The following is a 19,931-nucleotide window of genomic DNA, read 5'->3' as shown; positions in this document are numbered from 1 at the left end:
AAAAACAGATTTACTGTTGCGATAAAAAATGAATCTAGAATTTCATATTAGTGTATTATGTGGGGTGGACTCCAATGTAATAGCACTACTTTTGGCTTACTGATCCAACCCGGTTGAACCAACCCAACCTGTCTATTTTGAGGAAGTGATATAACTTCCTTCTCCTTCATATGGTGTCTCACCGGGACAAACATCAGTTACTTGCACTGGCACTTGTACCACACCCCAAGACGGAAGTACATTTTTTCTTAATAAGCATTATAAATACACATGCAGAATCGTCACTCTATAAATTCTATTTGTGAAAATGACAAACATTTTTAGAAGTTTTACCTGTGTGAAGCTAGCAATAATAAGGCTTGACTTTGCCTTCAAAATAAAAGTCAATAAATAGCATGTCGCCTGCATGTCTCCCCCTCCTGGCTATTGGGATAAAATGCATACAGTACAAAAATACATAAAGTTACGAAAAGGCAAAGCGGAAGGAGGCCAGTGTGTACCAAGAATTTTGTAATATTGTATAAAATACTTATACACCAAGAAGTGTATAAATATTCAAACCCTGTCCAGATGAAAGAAAATGACGTAACAAGGACACTATTACCTTACCATTGGGTTCTATCTGTGAACTTTAAAATAGCTGATACAAATTAATGTCAGGCTGTGAATTTGATGGAAAATTAAGACCAAAGAGCATTCCAAAGAATTTAGAGATATAGCAACAGAATTACATAAATTAGGGAAAAGTGTACAAAATATTATAATGTGTTTTAAGTGTTTAGATGTTACGATGAGTGCAACTGGATCAATAATCAGAAAGTGGAAGCTGCATCACACTATCTAGGCACTGTTAAGAAAAGGCTGAACATCTTAGCACTCAAACAAGGACATTTATAAGAAAAGATACAGATATTAAAAAATATATAATCTGAAAGCATATCTGAGGTTGCCAGAGAGATGATGATTGTGCTTTTTGGCGCATATCTAACATTACCCTTGCATCAAGACACACCATCCCTACTAAGTATGATGGTGGCAGCATCATGCTGCGGGGAAGTTTCACATCAGCAGAGCCTGGGCAGGTAGAATGGATAACACAAAATACAATGATACACTGCAAGAGAACCTGCTTCGGGTTAAAATGAAGCTGGGGAGTAAAAACATTTTGATCATTGATGTTGTTTGGTCTTTAAAGGACCTGCAGCATTTGTGGGATGATGCTAAAGACGGTTCATGCATGGCTATATTAATGTGTCCAGAGTATCCCGGGTTTGTGGACCTATGATCAGTCAGAATCTAATTAGTTGGAAACTCCCTTCTCCTGGTTGTTTTGCTTTTATTGGACACCAATTAATAGGAAAAACAAAAATCCAGCAGACACTATTCCCTTGGGGGACCCGTTGCTGTCCCTGTCCAGAGTCCTCCTGGTTGTGTTGCAGATCGAGACGATGCCTGACGATTTCAGCTGCCACTGTGCTGACACCTCCCCCGTGTTGTCCCTTTACTTGTCCATCAGGTAATGCTTCCGACCTGGACTAAGTTTAAATAGACTCTAGACTCAGCCCACACACATTTATTAATTATTACAAATATAATCTTAATATGTTCACCTGGCACAGCCAGAAGAGGACTGGTCACCCCTTTGAGCCTGGGTCCTATCTAGGTTTCTTCCTACATTTTGGCATTCTTAGGGAGTTTTTCCTAGCCACTGAAATTCAACACTACTGTTGTTTGCTCCTTGGGGTTTAAGGCCAGGTGTTTTGTAAAAGCACTTTGTGACTTCTGCTGATGTAAAAAGGGCTTTATAAATACATTTGATTGATTGATTGATTGGTGAGTCTTACACCTCTGCAATTTTGCAAGTGTTTTTTTGTGTTTTAGCATTGTCCAATCAAACTATTGCATCACGCCACTGTTACAAGCCTTTTATTTTGAAGGGGAAAACAGAAATTCCTCCATCGTGGCTAGTCCTTTTTGTGGCTTGCTTCACGAAGGCTACCGCTTTGACTGATTGTGTTCTGCATGCGCAGCTCGACAATGAATGTTTCACAACAAGAGAGGTTTAACAAGACATCTATGGCTGAAAAATATAATCAAAGTAGTCTTGCAAGATACCTAGATGGTGAATTTTGGGAAATAAAATATAGTCTTCGAGAAGAGATATCCAAAGGCGAGGTCTTTCGAAAGAGCAGGTTCGTGATTTCTTGTTTTATCATATGATGTTTATGCCCATATGATATAGCTAAGGTATAATTATATTGTAAGTACCTATCTACAGTTTTCAGCTGTTAACAAAACAATGTGTAGATGCCATACTGCCGGTATGAAAAGGGTTTCCTGCCTCCAGCTGGTGAGAGGAAAGCCCACATCTGGATTAAAGGAGTTTACATCCGCGCTGCGCTGTACGTTTTAATTCACGCTTCATTTAGTTATAGCGCTTACTAAATATATTATATATTCAATCCACAGTTATGGTCTTCCGTTGGACCAGAATAGAGATTTGACGGTGGAAAGACTGGAGTATATCTTAACGAGGCCACTAATGCGACGTCACATCAAAGATCAGGTTAATTCAATCATTTACACCCCTTAACTAATTCCACTTGGGTGCCTGCTGAAAGCCTGTATTTATTTGTCTCCCGCTTCAAGGTATAGACATCAAACCAAGTTATCGGGCAAATCAGGCTATCTTACCAATCAGTCAATCAATCGATTAGTATTTGAATCTACCACTTCGACTTTTATCAGTCACTGAAATTATTGCAGTCAGCAACAACACAATTATTTATTTCAGAGCTGTACATTTCCTTTAAAACAAACTAGCAAGCATACCACAACTACTTAAAATGTACACATTTATAAGTGTAAATCTATTTACAAATGCCAATTTTTCTTTAAATTAAATGTTCTAGCTGCAAATACATTAGCGTGGATGTTCAATTTTGTCTTTCAATTTAGGTCAAGGAGAAACAACCTGGTTTCATAGCCAAGAGTATGGATATTACAGAACTGATATGCTCTGCAGATATGGCCACTGGAGTAAAGGTAACATGCTGATTGATAGCTCCAACACACACACACACACACGCACAAGTTTTAAATTGGACTGGGTCCTGCCAGGTCCAACATCTTCCATCTGTCATTCATATGACAAACAGGCAGATTTGTGACCCAACACTTTGGTTACGCACATTTTCAATTATTTAATGAAAAATGTGAGTGAACGTGACATTTTTCCTGAGCAAAAAAATCCCATCGTACTGTAGCGTGGTATAGCTAGGCTATTTAGTTTGTCAGCTTGTTGCAATCTATGCAAAAAAAGAACATTCCTCAGGAGTCAGTTTTTATCAGTTATCGTGGATTTCACAGGGATAGAAACATACAGTACATTTCCAGTCCTTTGCACAGTGCAATGTAATCATTAAAGCAGTCACAGAAAAACACTACTTTAAAAGCAGTTGATGGCCCTGTAGAAAGAGGAGGATCAGATTTATTGTGATACTAGCTTTATTTCTCAAATTCAAAAAAGGAGAAAGTTACACTATTTTACCAAATTTTTAGCAACAGAATTTTTTGGGCACTGAAGTACTTCACAATAATGTTTAGTGTTTAACAGGAGAATGGGATTTTTGTCCATATTGTTGTTCGTGGAGATTTATTGTATGCTAGAGAGTTTTTACTTTTAACCTCTGTGCTGCACCTTATAATGCATATTACTAATTTGTTGAGAAGGTAATTACATTTTAGATGCGTGTTAGGTAGTATATTATTTACATGTATTTTACAGTAGTTTTTGTTAAGCTTCTGCACTTGATATTAAATGAAAGCTGTAGGTATATGTCTTTAAAAAACAATTCTCTCAACTGTATGTTCAGGCCGCAATACTAAGTAGCACACCTGCCAGATACTATGGACCAATGATATTGGTGTCATTTCTGGAGGACAAAATTATATTTGTTAAATTTGAATACATCCCAAACACACACACACACACACACACACAGAAAAACACACACATGACTAAGAACTGCTTGCCATAGGTATAGTTAAGTAAAAAAATAACATAACTGGACAGCTGATTCATTTTCATATCCAAATTCTTGTAAATATAACTGCAGGTAATAGTAGGATTTGCATGAATATATTGTACACTGTGATGGCTAAGTTTACTGCCGGTTCTGTACCCATTGGTGTTCCTGCATATCCCTTCTCCACAGTTGGGTGTGGTGTGTGGGTTGTTTGGTGGTGCAGTCACAAACCTTGGCAGCCCTGAACAGAAGGATTCATGGTATCTCCCTGTTACAGTATGTACCCACTGACACAATTCCCCTTAAAAGAATGTAAAAGATCAGGTCACAGGGTCTGTTCAAAGTGTTCTTCTGTTACATTTTCACAGCACAAGTTGACATTGGATGTTGTTATTTGCTTGGTGAAAAAAATACTTTGTTATTTAACCCAGGGTCAAAATCTTGATCTTAACTTTGGTGTGTCGTTTGAATGACTGGATGTAATGTCTGGCAGGATTTGGAATTCACTGGGATGTTTGCCATGACAGAGAGAAGTCATGGGAGTAACGTCCGAGGAATCCTTACAGAGGCACGCTATGAGCCATCTACACAGGTCAGCGTAATAACAGAATGCACATCAGGGGCTACCAAGCTGAAGGCTGCTCTTGACTTCATTAATTATTATATATTTGTTTGCACTATGTCATACAAATATATAACAACATAAACGCTGTAAATTGCCAATGGAAAATGTGACTTTGATGCCCTTTCTTTGGTTTGTATGGCAAGTCAAGTAAAACCACTGAGGTAATATGGAACTCTGTACTAAAGGGGACTGGATAGTCTTAACACTGTATCAATCCACAACATTGACCTACGGTACCATTAGACTGTATTAGGATTACATGGTAGTTAATTTAAAGTGTGTCATGCTGTGTCATATAAGTTTCTTTATGTGCTGAGAACATGATGAAACAAAATGATATGTATTAATGTTAGTGTAACACACTACACTATATCATGTTTCATTTTGTGTTTTATAATTACATAAGTATTTCTGTATGTACAGAAATGCATAATATGCAGTAATGCATATTTCCTATGTTGACTTTGCCTTTACTAACTTCTGTGCTCATGGAGTACAAGAGTAGCAGCAGTTTTCTATTATTCAGTTATTTATTCCTCTTTTGGCCTTCAGGAGTTCATTATCCATACTCCATGTGACGATGCCCAGAAGATGTACATAGGAAATGCGATGAAAGGGAATTACGCCTCTGTCTTTGCTCAGCTCATCATCAATGGAGAATCCCACGGTAGGACTTATTCCACACAACAGTCAGCCTGCTATGAGATGTGTTTAGCAAAGTCCCCTGTGCATTTGTGGATGTATGCTCAATGTTTTTGTTCATCCCCATAGGTCCTCACTGTTTTATTGTCCCAATCCGAGACCAGAGTGGAGTCATGAATCCTGGAGTTACAGCAATTGACATGAAACACAAAGAAGGTGACTATTTATTCATGATGGCCTGTTTCCCCCCAAATGCACTAAATTCATTTCCCTTTTAACTGTCTTCCATGTACTGTACATATTTATGATTACATGTTATAAGTTATTACATGTTGGAATAATCACTCTTTGGTGTTTTTTTATTTTACATTTGAAAATAGCCATGCTGTATGTTTTTTTACAGGCTTACACGGAGTTGACAATGGCATATTGATATTTGACAATGTCAGGATACCAAGGAAAAACCTGCTAAGCAAGTAAGTAAATTATAATGATTTGATTCATATTTTTTTTATATATTCCATCTTTCCTTCTACATCTTTATTTTAGCAGTGGAGGTCATGCTGAGACCAGATTTTGCTCTTTTACTTAAACACCCCATAAACACATGAAAACTGCTCAATACATCTATGTATGCACAAATTCAATATGCAATGCATATCAAAATAATGCTATCAAAATAAACAAACACCTTTTAATTAAAAGATCTAAAAACATCCCCCTGTATTTCCATAAAGGCTCTAATTCATAACTCTTTGACATTTTAAACATTTTAAAATGTTAGTCATTAAGAGCAGACACTCATATCCAGAGCCATTAAGTTAGTGTAACTTTTTCCCTTTTTTCTGCCAAGAAAAGGACCCTTGTGCATATTGCCCCCAAGCAAAATGAGGAAGATGGTGAGGGAGGCAAAGAAGAATCCTAGGATCATAGTTTCAGAACTCTACAGTCTCGAGGAATTTTGTGGTTATCAAGTCTCAAAATCAACTGTTAGATGCCACCTTCATGTCAACAAGCTCTGTGGAAGAGGTGCACCCATGACACCCTTACTGAGGCCAGGCCACAAATTGCTTCACCTGAACTTTGTCAAGCGTTCCTGGAATTACAACTGGAATTATGTGTTGTGGTCAAATGAAGAAAAGCACTTGCAAAAAAATATAGGTGGTGGATCATTGATGGAACTTTCAACTGGACATTGACCAGAAAAATATCAACACAGAAATGGTTGTGGGACCAAAAATCAATGTTTTACATCTCTGTCTCGAATCGCTTGCAGCCAATTGAAAACCTGTGGTTTGAATTGAAGAGGGCAGTCCACAAGCGCAAACCTAAGACCATTGGGGAACTTGAAATGCTTCACGGAGGAGTGGTCCAAGATCTCCTCAAACGTGTGCAGCAACCTTGTCTGACTTTACAGGAAGAGGCTCATTTGCTCTTATTAACTTCAGGGTAGGCGTCACAAAATATTGATTGTAGGGGTCCAATCATTTTGAAACCTTTTAAAGAATAATCTCATACAGTACAACTCATTGAAATCTTGGGTGTTTGAGAAATGTATTAATTTCCCCATGATATATATAAAAAAAATGAACTTCCAGAAGAGGCGAGTTTAAGGACCGTGTCTGTGTGTGAGGTGCATCTACCTCTCTTAGAATCAGGCGTGAGAAGTCATCTCTTGATGTAATTTAACCAAATCAACAGTTTGGGATTGTGAGTGGAAAAATAAAACAAAATCGTGTGAAAACTGAAACCTGAAACAACTATAACGGGGGTTCATATAAATACATATATTCATAAATAACATGCCCCACTGCTGATTCCTGACTTTGGAAGTTTAATGCATTCCAGACATCACTGAAATATGCTCTCATTTAAATAATGTTAAAGTTATATCAAGAGTGTGTCATTCAATTGTTTTTTTTCATTAGGTTTGGCTGTGTGTCTACAGATGGGGTGTACTCTTCTCCCATCCAGAGCAAGGGCAAACGTTTTAACGCCATGTTGGCTGCACTCACACCTACCAGGCTGGGGCTTTCTGTCCAAGCGATGGCCTCCATGAAGGTGGGTTCACAGGGCCAAGAGTTGTATGCTTTAGTGTGGTGTCAGTGAACGGAGTGGCTCCATTACTCTGTTCCTCATCTTGCTGTGATGGTAAGGGACAGCTAGAGGGCAGTCTTGATGTATTTAACATGCCTCAACACCGTCATAGGGACAAAGCACAAAACAGACAGCAGTACTAAACGCCACGTTTGTTTCACTTACATATTTTACATTCTATCTTATATTCCAATGAGAGAAATGAGCTCAGTCATGTTAGTGGATTTTGGGCCTCAGTCTGGGTAAATCTGTGTCAGATGGTCTGACGTGACATATGACAGTCTGCTGTTTGTACCCAGTGACTGAATGCCAGGTTGTGTCCAATGTCTGGCTGGTAAATAAGGCAAACACTACAAAGGTCTTCCCATAGATAGTTGGTTATAAAATAATATTTCCACATATTTAAAGCAGATTTGGGTGCTTTTAATGAGCTATTATAACCTGGGCAGAGCAGAGAAAAATAAAAGGCAGATCTGGCCCAGATTATGTCTATGTTGCTCTTTGGGAATTATCTTATCATTGTATATAAGTTGTGTTATCACAGTAACTTTCCTTTGAACCTGTACAGTTTGTGTACCTGTTTCTTCAGGGTAAATAAATTAACTTAAAAAGGCATGCTATTAGGATTGGCACAATTTCTATTACCAAATAAACTGACATGGGCAACAAGTTACAAAATACAATTACAAAATGTGTTACAGATTAAATTAAATTAAATCCAAAAGTATTTTATGTAGTTCAAATATATTTTCAGCATATAAACAAAATGGTGATTCCACTCAATTGTAGTGGTATTAGAATCAAGGACTTTTACATTCTTATTCACATATTAAAATGCACGCTTGAGTCATTTATCTCAAGCATAATCCTGAGTAACCTATGTACTTAATGCATACCTTTTAAGCTTGTACGGTTTAACCATGTAACTCAATAGTATTAATTACAACCTAATCAGTAGTAGCCAACAACTAAGTCAGTGCTTAAAGGAAGAGAAAAATATATGTAGAGCATTAGTTAACAAAGGCGGTGGTGGGGGGAGATGGCGGTGAAGTTTCGGTACCCCTGGAGCCATAGAAAGTAACTATAGCAGCAGATAGAGAGGAGGAGATGGTAGGGAAGAAGGATTGAAGGGATGGAAGTAGTGCTGCACAATATATGGAAATATTTAGGCTTCAGACAGGATTCTGTTTTACCCCTGTGGCTATTGCTATTCTATTACTGTTACATAGTGTTACCTAGCAACCTGTTCCGAAATATAATTTGTTTAATAAGTTTCATACATTTTAATTGTAGAGGATGGGGTTGGGGAAGAATGAAGGATACAGCCTGACAGGTTGATAGGCAAAGCTCTTTCTGAAGACATCCTGTATTTTTTCATATCGCAATATATATCGCAGAAACACAAAATATCGCAGTGTGAGTTATTTCCAATATCTTGCAACCCTAGATGGAAGCATTTTGCTCAGCATCCTACAGCCCTGTGAGCTGGCAGTGAGTCTCTGGACAAGAGAGGAGGGCCAATCAGGCGGGTAGGAAAGGGACAGCGAGGGTCAAAAGGTGTGGAGAGGGAGGAATAAGAGAATGTGGAGATGAAATGAGAAAAGGGTTTAGCAGAATGGGCTGATGGGATAGAAGTGGAGAGAGCTGTAGGGGAGAGAGAACGTAGATTGACAGCGCATGCCCATCTCATTAGTGGTTGAGTGGGTAGGGTTTAGAGAAGAGAGAATGTAGTGATCAGAGTCCTGGAAGGGGGTTGCTGGGAGATAAATCAACAGCATTTGGTGAGCCATTTTATGGAAACAAGGGTGTGAAGCTCATGGAGGCGGGGTCCTGAAGGGAACGTGGTTGATGAAAGATACGACAATTTCAAGCTTTAATGGACAAGTTACAATGACAGCATGAAATTAAAAAAAGGACATGGACAGGTTAGCGAGGGAGAAGAAAGAGAATCGCCATAACAACCAGACACTCCCTGAATTTTCATGGGCGATCAATGTCTCCTTCAAGGCCAACATAGGCTGAGTGTAAAGGATTGTTCACATGAAACGCGCAAGAACGGCGATGTGGTCGGGGAAATCCATTACTTTGCAAGGATGTACTTGCACTTTCCAAAATGGCTGCACCCAGGAACGTGGCCCTCACTGGCCAAAAATACTGTCGAGTTGTTGACCTAAAGTCCAACCAATTGGCTCACAGAGTGTGATCCCGTCATTCAATGAAAAATGTAACCGACATCCCACAACTGTACAACACATGATACGACACAAAATGCTAATGTAAATATACAAAATAAACACTTAAAAGAATGATGCCTAGTATTACCATTGTATTTAAACGTACAAGACCAAATGTAATTTAGGACTGTTGAAGGGTATTTTGTAAAAACATTATGGACCACACATTTATATCCTACTTGTCAAATTTGAATCCTTTGTACGTTATGGTCAGTTATAAATGACAGGAGTTTCATATTAAAACTTAATGGTTGGTAGTCTGAACTATAAAAACATTACCCTTAACAAATGTGGATGTGATTTAGGAATTAAGTTGTGTCTACAGACAAAGGCCTGTAGCAGGTTGTCTATAGAGTGCTTATAGTATATCTCTGTTGTTTGTCCCTTTTACAGTTGGGCCTCATCATTGCCGTGCGTTACAGCCACAGGTAAAGTATAGCTCAGACGCTCCCATACTTCAACATTATATCAACATTTAATTTAACATACTGTTTGCAAATACAGTACACTCCAAAAGCATTTGGACCATAACACGTTTTTGCAGTTTTGGTTGTGGACTGCAGCCCTTTGAAATTATACAGTGACTATAGGTTAAAGTGAAGACTCGAAGGGAGTAGATTACAAAAAGACAGAACACAGTAGGCAGGTCAGCTCATTCATTTTAATTTAAGCCCAGGTAGAGGCAGGGCTGTCGTGGTGACCGTATTACTGTCAAACCTGCAGGCATTGCCACCATTAAGTGCCATTGCCATGGCGATCTCTTATTTTGTGATCCGCATTGATGCCTTGGTTGTTGAGGTCTTCCTTGCATTCCAAACTGTGTCCCTGAAACTCCCATCCAACTCCCACAAAACTCTGTATTATTCATTCAAATCAATACCTGATCTTACTGGGATCCAATATCTACCAATCTACCAAACAATTATTTGAGAAAGACACAAAAACCGGCTTTGATTACACCAAATAGTTATGACTATTTGTTATGACAAATAGTTAATTAAATATCATCGGGATATTATTTTGTTGGTTTGTTCTGTATTTCAAGATCCAACATTTGTTAACACTTTGAGTGATCCGACTGGAGATCCTAGGGTCAAGAAGGTATAGTAATGTTGTATCAACCTACTCAGATTGACTGGAGATCCTAGGATCAACTGCTTATAGTAATGTTGTATCCAATCCACTCAGATTGGATCTCAGATAATGGGATTTGTGTATCTGTGAGGACTTCTGTTTGGTAGTACATAACTTGCTAAGAGCCAGAGTTCCTAGTGGTTTGGTACTTAATGCACGATTGTCCCTATAATTACTCTGACGTCAGTGCAAATGCAATAGAAAATCACCTCTAATTTGAATTCTGAGGATAACTGCTGATGGTGGGAATGCATGGCTGTTTAATGTTAAAAAATACAAATAAACACAGAACAAAATGTACAGTAATGTCAAAGGTGTTGATCAATTCAAAGGATTTAGATGTTACATGCATCGGCCATCATCATTATGCTCTGCATTTTATTTATGAACCCAGGAAAAAGGCAAAGTTAAAAGTAATAATTTTGCTGTTCTATTAATATTGAGAAAGGATCCAGAGGAAACTGTTTCTGTCCATCCAATAATGCCCAGTTGTTAATTGAGACGAAATAAGAGTGAGTAGCCATTTTTTTCAGTTGAATTATGCAGCCCATCTGTTTTAATTTCCCAAAGGTCAGTATTATTTGTCTGTCAAATCTAGTCATTTTTGTCTTGTTATGTTTCTTAAGAACTGTCTGGAATAATGGATTTATTGTAATGGCCTATATTATTTGTGTGTTTATTACACATTTAAAAATATGGTATCAAAGTCTTGCATGCTTAGAGTTCTGGAGATACCATAATGTCTTTCTGGTAATTAATGGTAAATTACTGTGAGACTGGCAATTACTGACAAATACCGGACAAAACGTAATAACCAACACAGCCAGGGCCGTAGTCAGTGACCCTGGGTTGCCTTAAAAGACATTTCTGGACCCCCTCATATATAGACAGCATGTATTATTACGATCAGTGGGCCCTGCCAAGCCCATGAGCCCTGACCACAACACTAAACGGGAGCGGAGATCCCCGGGTCAAATACTCAGGTGGCACAGTCAGTGGTGCTCATGAAGACCGCACAACCACGCTCAAGCCAGGCAGAGAAAATAAAAAAACTGTTTGTAAAGGCACTCTCTTTGACTAGAGGGAAAATGTCTCCTTCAAGGCCAACATAGGCTGAGTGTAAAGGATTATTCACATGAAACGCGCAAGAACGGCGATGTGGTCGGGGAAATCCATTACTTTGCAAGGATGTACTTGCACTTTCCAAAATGGCTGCACCCAGGAACGTGGCCCTCACTGGCCAAAAATACTGTCGAGTTGTTGACCTAAAGTCCAACCAATTGGCTCACAAAGTGTGATCCCGTCATTCAATGAAAAATGTAACCGACATCCCACAACTGTACAACATATGATACGACAAAAAAGATATTGACTTGGCTAATGCTGTGTACACGTTCAAGGTTGCACAGGATGTCATTCAACGGAATATAGACTGTACAGAACAGTTGAAGCATAAGGGCCGCCAGCACTTGAAGGAGGTTGGTGTTGTTTGTGTTTTGGCTGACATCAGATAGGAAACACCACATATAATTAATTTTTACAGTTAGTGGGTGGATTTTGAAACGCTACCTAGAAGTGGGTCTCAGCGTACTAAATGGCATTTAGTTTAATGATGCCTAAGAGTTCTGGACTTTGCACAGCTGGTTGTAGGATCTTGCTCTTTTTCTCAGCTTGGTCAGTTGTTATGCTCTAAGAATTTAGGGAATAACTCAACTTGTTTTAATGAAGTCTGACGGTCATATTTCTTTTGAGGGTATTTCCATTCATATCGGATGGTACATTTATATATTACATTACAGGGGACATGAAAGTTTGTGGAGATGTTTATTAAAGTAGTCAAAAGTTGAGTATTTGCTCCTAGCATGCAATTACTGAAAAAATGAAAATACTGCAAATCTCATTAAGATTTTTATACTCCCTGCTCAAGCACTGTAGATTATTTGAAACACTTGTCATTATGTGCAACATTTACATAATACTGTTTCAAGTGATTCCATAATACTTATTCCATAAACTGCTATGTATGTAATGAATAATGAACACTATAATAGTACTCCATTCAGAGCTGACCTATCTCTATTCAATTCCTACTAGGTGTGGAAGGCTTTTGAATGTCACGTAAAGCATTAACAGCTCTGAATTAGCACCAAAAAAAAACCTTTGATATCAAACATAGTTTTGTTTACCTCAGAGGACAAGGGAGTCTCTTGTTTTTCCATATCTGTTGTTGTTTTTGTGCATCCTCTCATGTGGGTTGCGTGTGTTCTGCAGAAGTTTCCAGTGTGGGGGCGAGAGCGTGGGCGGGGGGAAAAGGGAGGGTTTTCTCTGTGGTTGGCATCCCCAGAATCACTCCTACGCAGTGAGTGAGAGAGAGAATAAAAGATAAAAAGAGAGAGCGACAGACAAAGAGAAGGCAGTCAAACGTTGATGCAGGGTTCTACACATGGAAGACACATTTCCTGTTTTGTGAGACATGCCCTGTTCTTTACCTAACCATGGTATCAGGCGTTCCATCTGTCACTCCACAGCAGGCAACAAGTGAGCTACCAAACCCTCCAATACACCAACACAACAGGAACATCTTCAGGAATTTGAAGGGGGGCCAGTGGTCTTGTAGTGAGAATGGTCTGGTAGTCCAAATATAAAATAAAAAATAATTTGTAGGATACACGTTGCCCACTCAAATTATTGGGACATTGATTTGTTCTTCGGCTCTATGGCAAGCTAATGTTAGTCAGCCTCAAAAACAGGATGGCCAGGTCACAGGTTGCTACAAAGTCTAAAAGAGTCAGTTTAGGTACAACAGTTATTGAGTACAGATGATATATAGATTAAAATGTTTCAGAATGAAAAGATAATTATTGTTTAAGATCTACAGCACACCACCTCATTTGTGAAATATGGTGTGTGTGTGTGTGTGTGTTGGTAGGAGGTCTGCTACTAGTAAAAGCAAATATCTTCAAATCCTTGACTGGCCAAGTCAAGTTAGTCTCCAGATTTAAATCATGAGTGGCAGACTATTGTCAGTTATTGAATTCAAAAGATATGCAACCAAACACTAAACATAAGTGCTTAATTTGGACATTATATTACATGGTGCCACTTTTTTGTGGTGCCAGTAAATATATGTGTGAAAAGATTTGTTGTTTCTCAAGGGTGAAAGAAATCAAATCAAATCAAATATAAAGCCCTTTTTACATCACAGAGTGCTTTTACAGACACCCAGTCTAAAACCCCAAAGGGCAAGCAACAACAGAGTTGATGCACAGTGGTTAGGAAAACTCCCTAGCACAGTTGAAACTTAGGAAGAAACCTAGAGAGGAACCAGACTCTGAGGGTTGGCCTGTCCTCTTCTGACAAAAGACACCTGAAAATACTTTTCAGTCTGACCTTTGTCCCCTTGTCACATAAACTAATGCAACAAAGACAATTGGGACTTAAGAAAGAACAGACTGACCCTAATCCCCCGGCTCATAGCAGTGAAAAACTAGGGACAGAAACAGCATAAAAAATTATAACCAATACTTTCTAAAGCCAAAGGAAGAAAGACATGCTCTCTGTCACAATAACTATGGAGGGGACAGTGTTCCATGTGGCCAGTATCAGACAATCTGGGTTGGCTGTGTCTGAACTGTACATTGTGCAACCACACAATGTACTGTTAAATCAATCTACTGTACTTTGAGGAGAGGTTGTGGGAGCGTCGTGTGTGTGAGGACTTCCCCTCTGTGTAAACACACAGGTGTGTTCTCTTCTGTGGTCTGGCATTGTGTCAAATCAGACTGGGGACCGACCTTGACACAATACAAACATCGCTGTGATCTCTCTGGTTAACACATCAGAGTAGTGACACTGGATTGGTAATCCAACAGCTGGGGTGTACTGTTTAAAAAATAAGTCTGAGTGACACATTACAGTACCTTCATAGTGATTTGTTGACCTGATGTGATTTAAGTGAACATACGTGTGTTTACCCTTAGTCTAGTAATCAGAGTGGAACTGAAAACGGTGACATCCATTTAACACTGCAGCCTCAACACATTTCCTCTGCAAACCTTTTTCTCATTTGCACTCCCTAAGCCAGTCTATACCACTATCCATAGCCATGGTCTGCCCCCTCACTCTCCACGCTGAGGCACCTGCGCCGTTTCAGATATACTCAGAGATACACTTTTTAGTGCTTCCAGGGCAACAGGTGCACCACCAGGCATGTGACCACATCTCGACACTAGACATACGCTCCACAGACCTGCTGTTCCACTTCATCAGCATATGGATATTCACAGTACAACACACACAGTGTTAGACTCGTTAACTCGTTATTCTCTCTCCCTGTCTGATGCGCCACTCCTCTCTCCCTAGTCGTCGTCAGTTTGGGCCAAAGGACCAGGAGGAGGTGAAGATCATTGAGCACCAGACACAGTACCTAAGACTGATGCCCCACCTGGCTGCTGCTCTGGCACTAACCTTCACCACCAGGTAGTGTTAACACTTGGCTCTAATCTTCAACACCAGGTGGTGTTAACACTCGGCTCTAACCTTAACCACCAGGTAGTGTTAACACTCAAATCTAACCTTCACCACCAGGTAGTGTTAACACTCGACTCTAACCTTCAACACCAGGTAGTGTTAACACTCGACTCTAACCTTAACCACCAGGTAGTGTTAACACTCGACTCTAACCTTCACCATAAAGTAGTGTTAACACTCTGCTCTAACCTTAACCACCAGATAGTGTTAACACTCAACTCTAACCTTCACCACCAGGTAGTGTTAACACTCGACTCTAACCTTCAACACCAGGTAGTGTTAACACTCGACTCTAACCTTAACCACCAGGTAGTGTTAACACTCGACTCTAACCTTCACCACCAGGGAGTGGTGGCGTAAATTTGTTATTCTTTACTCTCCCGGTTGTGTTGTCTGAATCACCCAGTTCCAAATACGGAAACATGGATTATTTTAACCATCACCAGCCTGCTTACTGGTGTTTTTGTAAATGTTGTCCGTAAGTTGTTTGTAAGGGGCGTGGGCTTCAGATCACTTCTAATAAAAAATTTGGTGGGCCACCTGCAATAGTAAATGTCAGTAATGTTCATCATTTGCATACTGCAAATTAAAATTCTCCTTGAATCTTTTTTTCACAGTATATATCCATGTAAATATAATACTTAATGAGATTAGCATTTATGTATCCCAACACTGTGATGCAATGTTGGGATGTGTGTTATTTGTACGTATGTACAAAGTCTCGTGAGGAACATACACACTTGTGTTAGTCCCGTTAAAGCTTCAAAATTGTCAGTACCTAAGCTTAGCACATGGTAACAATACAACAGAACAGATGAACCAAAATAAAATGTTCTCACAGGTGTCCAGAATGTCACATCTCTACCAAGCTATCCCACCAGTCTTGTAATCATAGCTCAGAAACCCAGCATCCAGCATCAATTACCAGCCGTTTCTAAAGAAAACCATCAAACTAAGTGGCCCAACGTCTTACACCCAGTAGTTGGATCATCCCAAAAAACGATTGTGTTTTAGTGTACACACATCTATGACAGGGTGGACTTCTGTCAAACACAGCTTGACGCAACTCTACTTGTTACAATGAGATATTCAAACAAGATAGTTTACCACATAACAATAATAATTTTGATTCTTAAGTCTGATGTCACTAGATGGCAGTCTTGCCATTATGACAATGTTTTTATGGTGTCAGCATACTGGCTTTTACTAAGATGTTTGCGCTGTTATTTGGAAATAAACCAAATCATCATCAGCCATCAATGTTAACCAATGTACACTCACCTAAAGGATTATTAGGAACACCTGTTCAATTTGTCATTAATGCAATTATCTAATCAACCAATCACATGACAGTTGCTTCAATGCATTTAGGGGTGTGGTCCTGGTCAAGACAATCTCCTGAACTCCCAACTGAATGTCAGAATGGGAAAGAAAAGTGATTTAAGCAATTTTGAGTGTGGCATGGTTGTTGGTGGGCCGGTCTGAGTATTTCACAATCTGCTCAGTTCCTGGGATTTTCACGCACAACCATTTCTAGGGTTTACAAAGAATGGTGTGAAAAGGGAAAAACATCCAGTATGCGGCAGTCCTGTGGGCGAAAATGCCTTGATGATGCTAGAGGTCAGAGGAGAATGGGCCGACTGATTCAAGCTGATAGAAGAGCAACTTTGACTGAAATAACCACTCGTTACAACCGAGGTATGCAGCAAAGCATTTGTGAAGCCAAAACACGCACAACCTTGAGGCGGATGGGCTACAACAGCAGAAGACCCCACCGGGTACCACTCATCTCCACTACAAATAGGAAAAAGAGGCTACAATTTGCACGAGCTCACCATAATTGGACAGTTGAAGACTGGAAGAATGTTGCCTGGTCTGATGAGTCTTGATTTCTGTTGAGACATTCAGATGGTAGAGTCAGAATTTGGCGTAAACAGAATGAGAACATGGATCCATCATGCCTTGTTACCACTGTGCAGGCTGGTGGTGGTGGTGTAATGGTGTGGGGGATGTTTTCTTGGCACACTTTAGGCCCCTTAGTGCCAATTGGGCATCATTTAAATGCCACGGCCTACCTGAGGATTGTTTCTGACCATGTCCATCCCTTTATGACCACCATGTACCCATCCTCTGATGGCTATTTCCAGCAGGATAATGCACCATGTCACAAAGCTCGAATCATTTCAAATTGGTTTCTTGAACATGACAATGAGTTCACTGTACTGAAATGGCCCCCACAGTCACCAGATCTCAACCCAATAGAGCATTTTTTGGATGTGGTGGAACGGGAGCTTCGTGCCCTGGATGTGCATCCCACAAATCTCCATCAACTGCAAGATGCTATCCTATCAATATGGGCCAACATTTCTAAAGAATTCTTTCAGCACCTTGTTGAATCAATGCCAAGTAGAATTAAGGCAGTTCTGAAGGCGAAAGGGGGTCAAACACAGTATTATTATGGTGTTCCTAATAATCCTTTAGGTGAGTGTACATTTTATATGGAACATATTCTAACATATTATTGTGTCTTTTGTGTGTGTATGTGTGTGTGTTTTCCAGGTTTGCAGGGTGTATGATGGATGATGCTTTGTGCAAAGGAGAAGTTCTACAAAACAATAGTTCTCTCCAGGCTTTGGTTGCTGGACTGAAAGCATACAGTACCTGGGAAAACCTTGCCTGCCTGCAAGAGTGTCGAGAATGCACCGGGGGCATGGTGTGTTTGGGCATGACTACAGACATGTTTATGTCCTAATTCACACTGGATGTGTGCTAAGTTGTGTCAAATCCTAGAGGAAGAACTGTGACATGATTAATGTTAATATTTTGCTATTTGCTGCATTAAACATACAAGACACATTCACAGTACCTTCCCCTGCCCTGATCACAGTCAACCAAACATAGTCATTATGTAATATAAGACAGTATATAAGAGAATTAGTCTATAAAATAAGTCTACAAAAATCTATACAAATATAGATTTTTCCGCAAAAAGGTGAGTGTCACAGGAGGTTGTGGAACCATGATGTTGCCCTAAATGTTGAGATTTTGAAGGTGCTTGTATTATGCTTTATATTCCTAAGAAGCACTATTTAATCATATAAATGCATAATCAGACGTGGATGACTTGAAAGATGATTTGAGTCAATTGTTTTCATAACGGAGGATTGGCTTGAGTATTTGCATACAGACTCATCTGAAAAAAGGAGTCTGTGTATTTTGAAGTAGCTTATATGAACCAGTACTGCAGTAAATGTCTCATCGTCAGCCATGTGATCAAACCATCGCGCACTTTTTCCTCTGTCCAGCTCCCCACAAATTACTTTGTCATAAGACAGATAGCCTACTAGAGATTTGGAATTTACATTAGAAACCCATCATTTTATCATAAGTATCATACCACTTGAGTGGTCTGCCATACCAGGCATGTTCTCCAAACATCACAACAAGGGAACTGTCTTCTGTTTTTTGTAGAACTGAAGGGGGGTACCAGAGTTCCCTTCCACTCACCAGGCTGATATGGCATGTCTTATTGTGAGTCAACCCTCTGAATGGCCAGGGCAAGCAGCAGAACACAGTGGCCCATCCTCGACTGGGCTTGCGTCTTTGGACTGTCAGTTCCTGTACCGCTGTTGATTTGAATTTGAACAAACTGTATTACCATCACATTTTTATATCAACGCCCCCCAGTGGCAAGAAGTGAAATCCCAAAAAACAAACTGTAGGACTACGAAGTATAAATGTGTCTTTGCTTAGGCCAGAGGTCTCAAACCGGTTCCACGGAGGGCCGAGTGTCTGCAGGTTTTCACTCTCACCATGTACTTAACTGACTAATTAAGTCACTAATTGGTTCGTTTCTACCCCCAACTGGTTGTTTAGGTCTGAACTGGGAACCAATGTAAAGGAAAACCCAAAAACCTGCAGACACATGGCCTTCTGTGGAACCTGTTTGAGACCTCTGGCTTAGGCCAACACGCATAGGCTACTTTATCTGAGAATGCCTGTCCCTAAAATTCTGAAACTAAATAATTTAAAAACAAAATAGAACGTTTTTTCTAAACCTGAAACAAAGAAAACCGGGTCTGTGGCATGGGCCACAAAATAGTAAGAAGTAATGTGTTGTAGTGGGGATACACTAAATAATAATATATTTTTTAAGAGTCAATCCAGTTCATAAAAATGTTAAATAATAAAAAAATATATATATAATAATCACCAAACTATAATATCTTTGGATCATTCAGGTTAATTTAACACTTGTAGTAGATAGTTGAATGTGTTAAGTGTCTAATGCTGTGATGAATATGGTGGAGTACTTCTTGTGAGGTGATGTAAGGGCAACTTGGGAAACCACAAAGTTGCACCTTGTCATGTGGGAGTACTCGATTCTATTGAATGTCTGATCCTACACAGACCGCATTTTGTAGTAACCTTGAATGACATTTACCTGCTCATTTCATTGTTTTCAAAAGATGATAAAAAAGGCAAACAATGAAACATGTTTGACATCAACAAGTTGGACTATTCAAGGTTGCAGTATTGATGTATCATTTCACTTCTTTGTCGTCAACCCTGATTTGTGGAATAAGGTGTTCTAGTGCTGGCTGGAATGAAAACCTACATATTCTGTTGTATTTTAGGAAC

The 19,931-nt window shown here is 39.4% G+C and overlaps 1 protein-coding gene across 5 annotated transcripts in view; it reads left to right on the top strand.

Moving 5' to 3' along the window:
- The first annotated feature begins 1,984 nt into the window (after positions 1–1,984).
- The window catches only part of acoxl (acyl-CoA oxidase-like), a 41,439-nt gene continuing 23,492 nt past the window's right edge, over positions 1,985–19,931 (top strand). For 2 of the 5 annotated variants that reach the window (XR_003781885.2, XM_010869735.3), the window contains exons 1-12: positions 1,985–2,192; positions 2,470–2,566; positions 2,959–3,045; positions 4,218–4,304; positions 4,522–4,620; positions 5,206–5,320; positions 5,425–5,511; positions 5,699–5,771; positions 7,224–7,356; positions 10,020–10,054; positions 15,123–15,239; positions 17,850–18,003. Coding sequence is in view for 4 of the 5 variants with exons in the window: in XM_010869735.3 (XP_010868037.2) it covers positions 2,023–2,192; positions 2,470–2,566; positions 2,959–3,045; positions 4,218–4,304; positions 4,522–4,620; positions 5,206–5,320; positions 5,425–5,511; positions 5,699–5,771; positions 7,224–7,356; positions 10,020–10,054; positions 15,123–15,239; positions 17,850–18,003 (1,254 nt within the window). In the remaining variant the exon portion in view is untranslated. Of the gene's footprint in view, positions 2,193–2,469; positions 2,567–2,958; positions 3,046–4,217; positions 4,305–4,521; positions 4,621–5,205; positions 5,321–5,424; positions 5,512–5,698; positions 5,772–7,223; positions 7,357–10,019; positions 10,055–15,122; positions 15,240–17,849; positions 18,004–18,761; positions 18,820–19,931 lie in introns of those variants that run through there. The other 3 variants (XM_029120461.2, XM_013134255.3, XM_020047594.2) reach the window with 3 other exon arrangements.

The sequence above is a fragment of the Esox lucius genome, chromosome 6 (assembly GCF_011004845.1).
Source record: "Esox lucius isolate fEsoLuc1 chromosome 6, fEsoLuc1.pri, whole genome shotgun sequence".
In the NCBI taxonomy this organism is placed as follows: Eukaryota; Metazoa; Chordata; class Actinopteri; order Esociformes; family Esocidae; genus Esox; species Esox lucius.
Note: the sequence above shows the minus strand (reverse complement) of the source record. Positions and strands in the feature narration are given on the sequence as shown.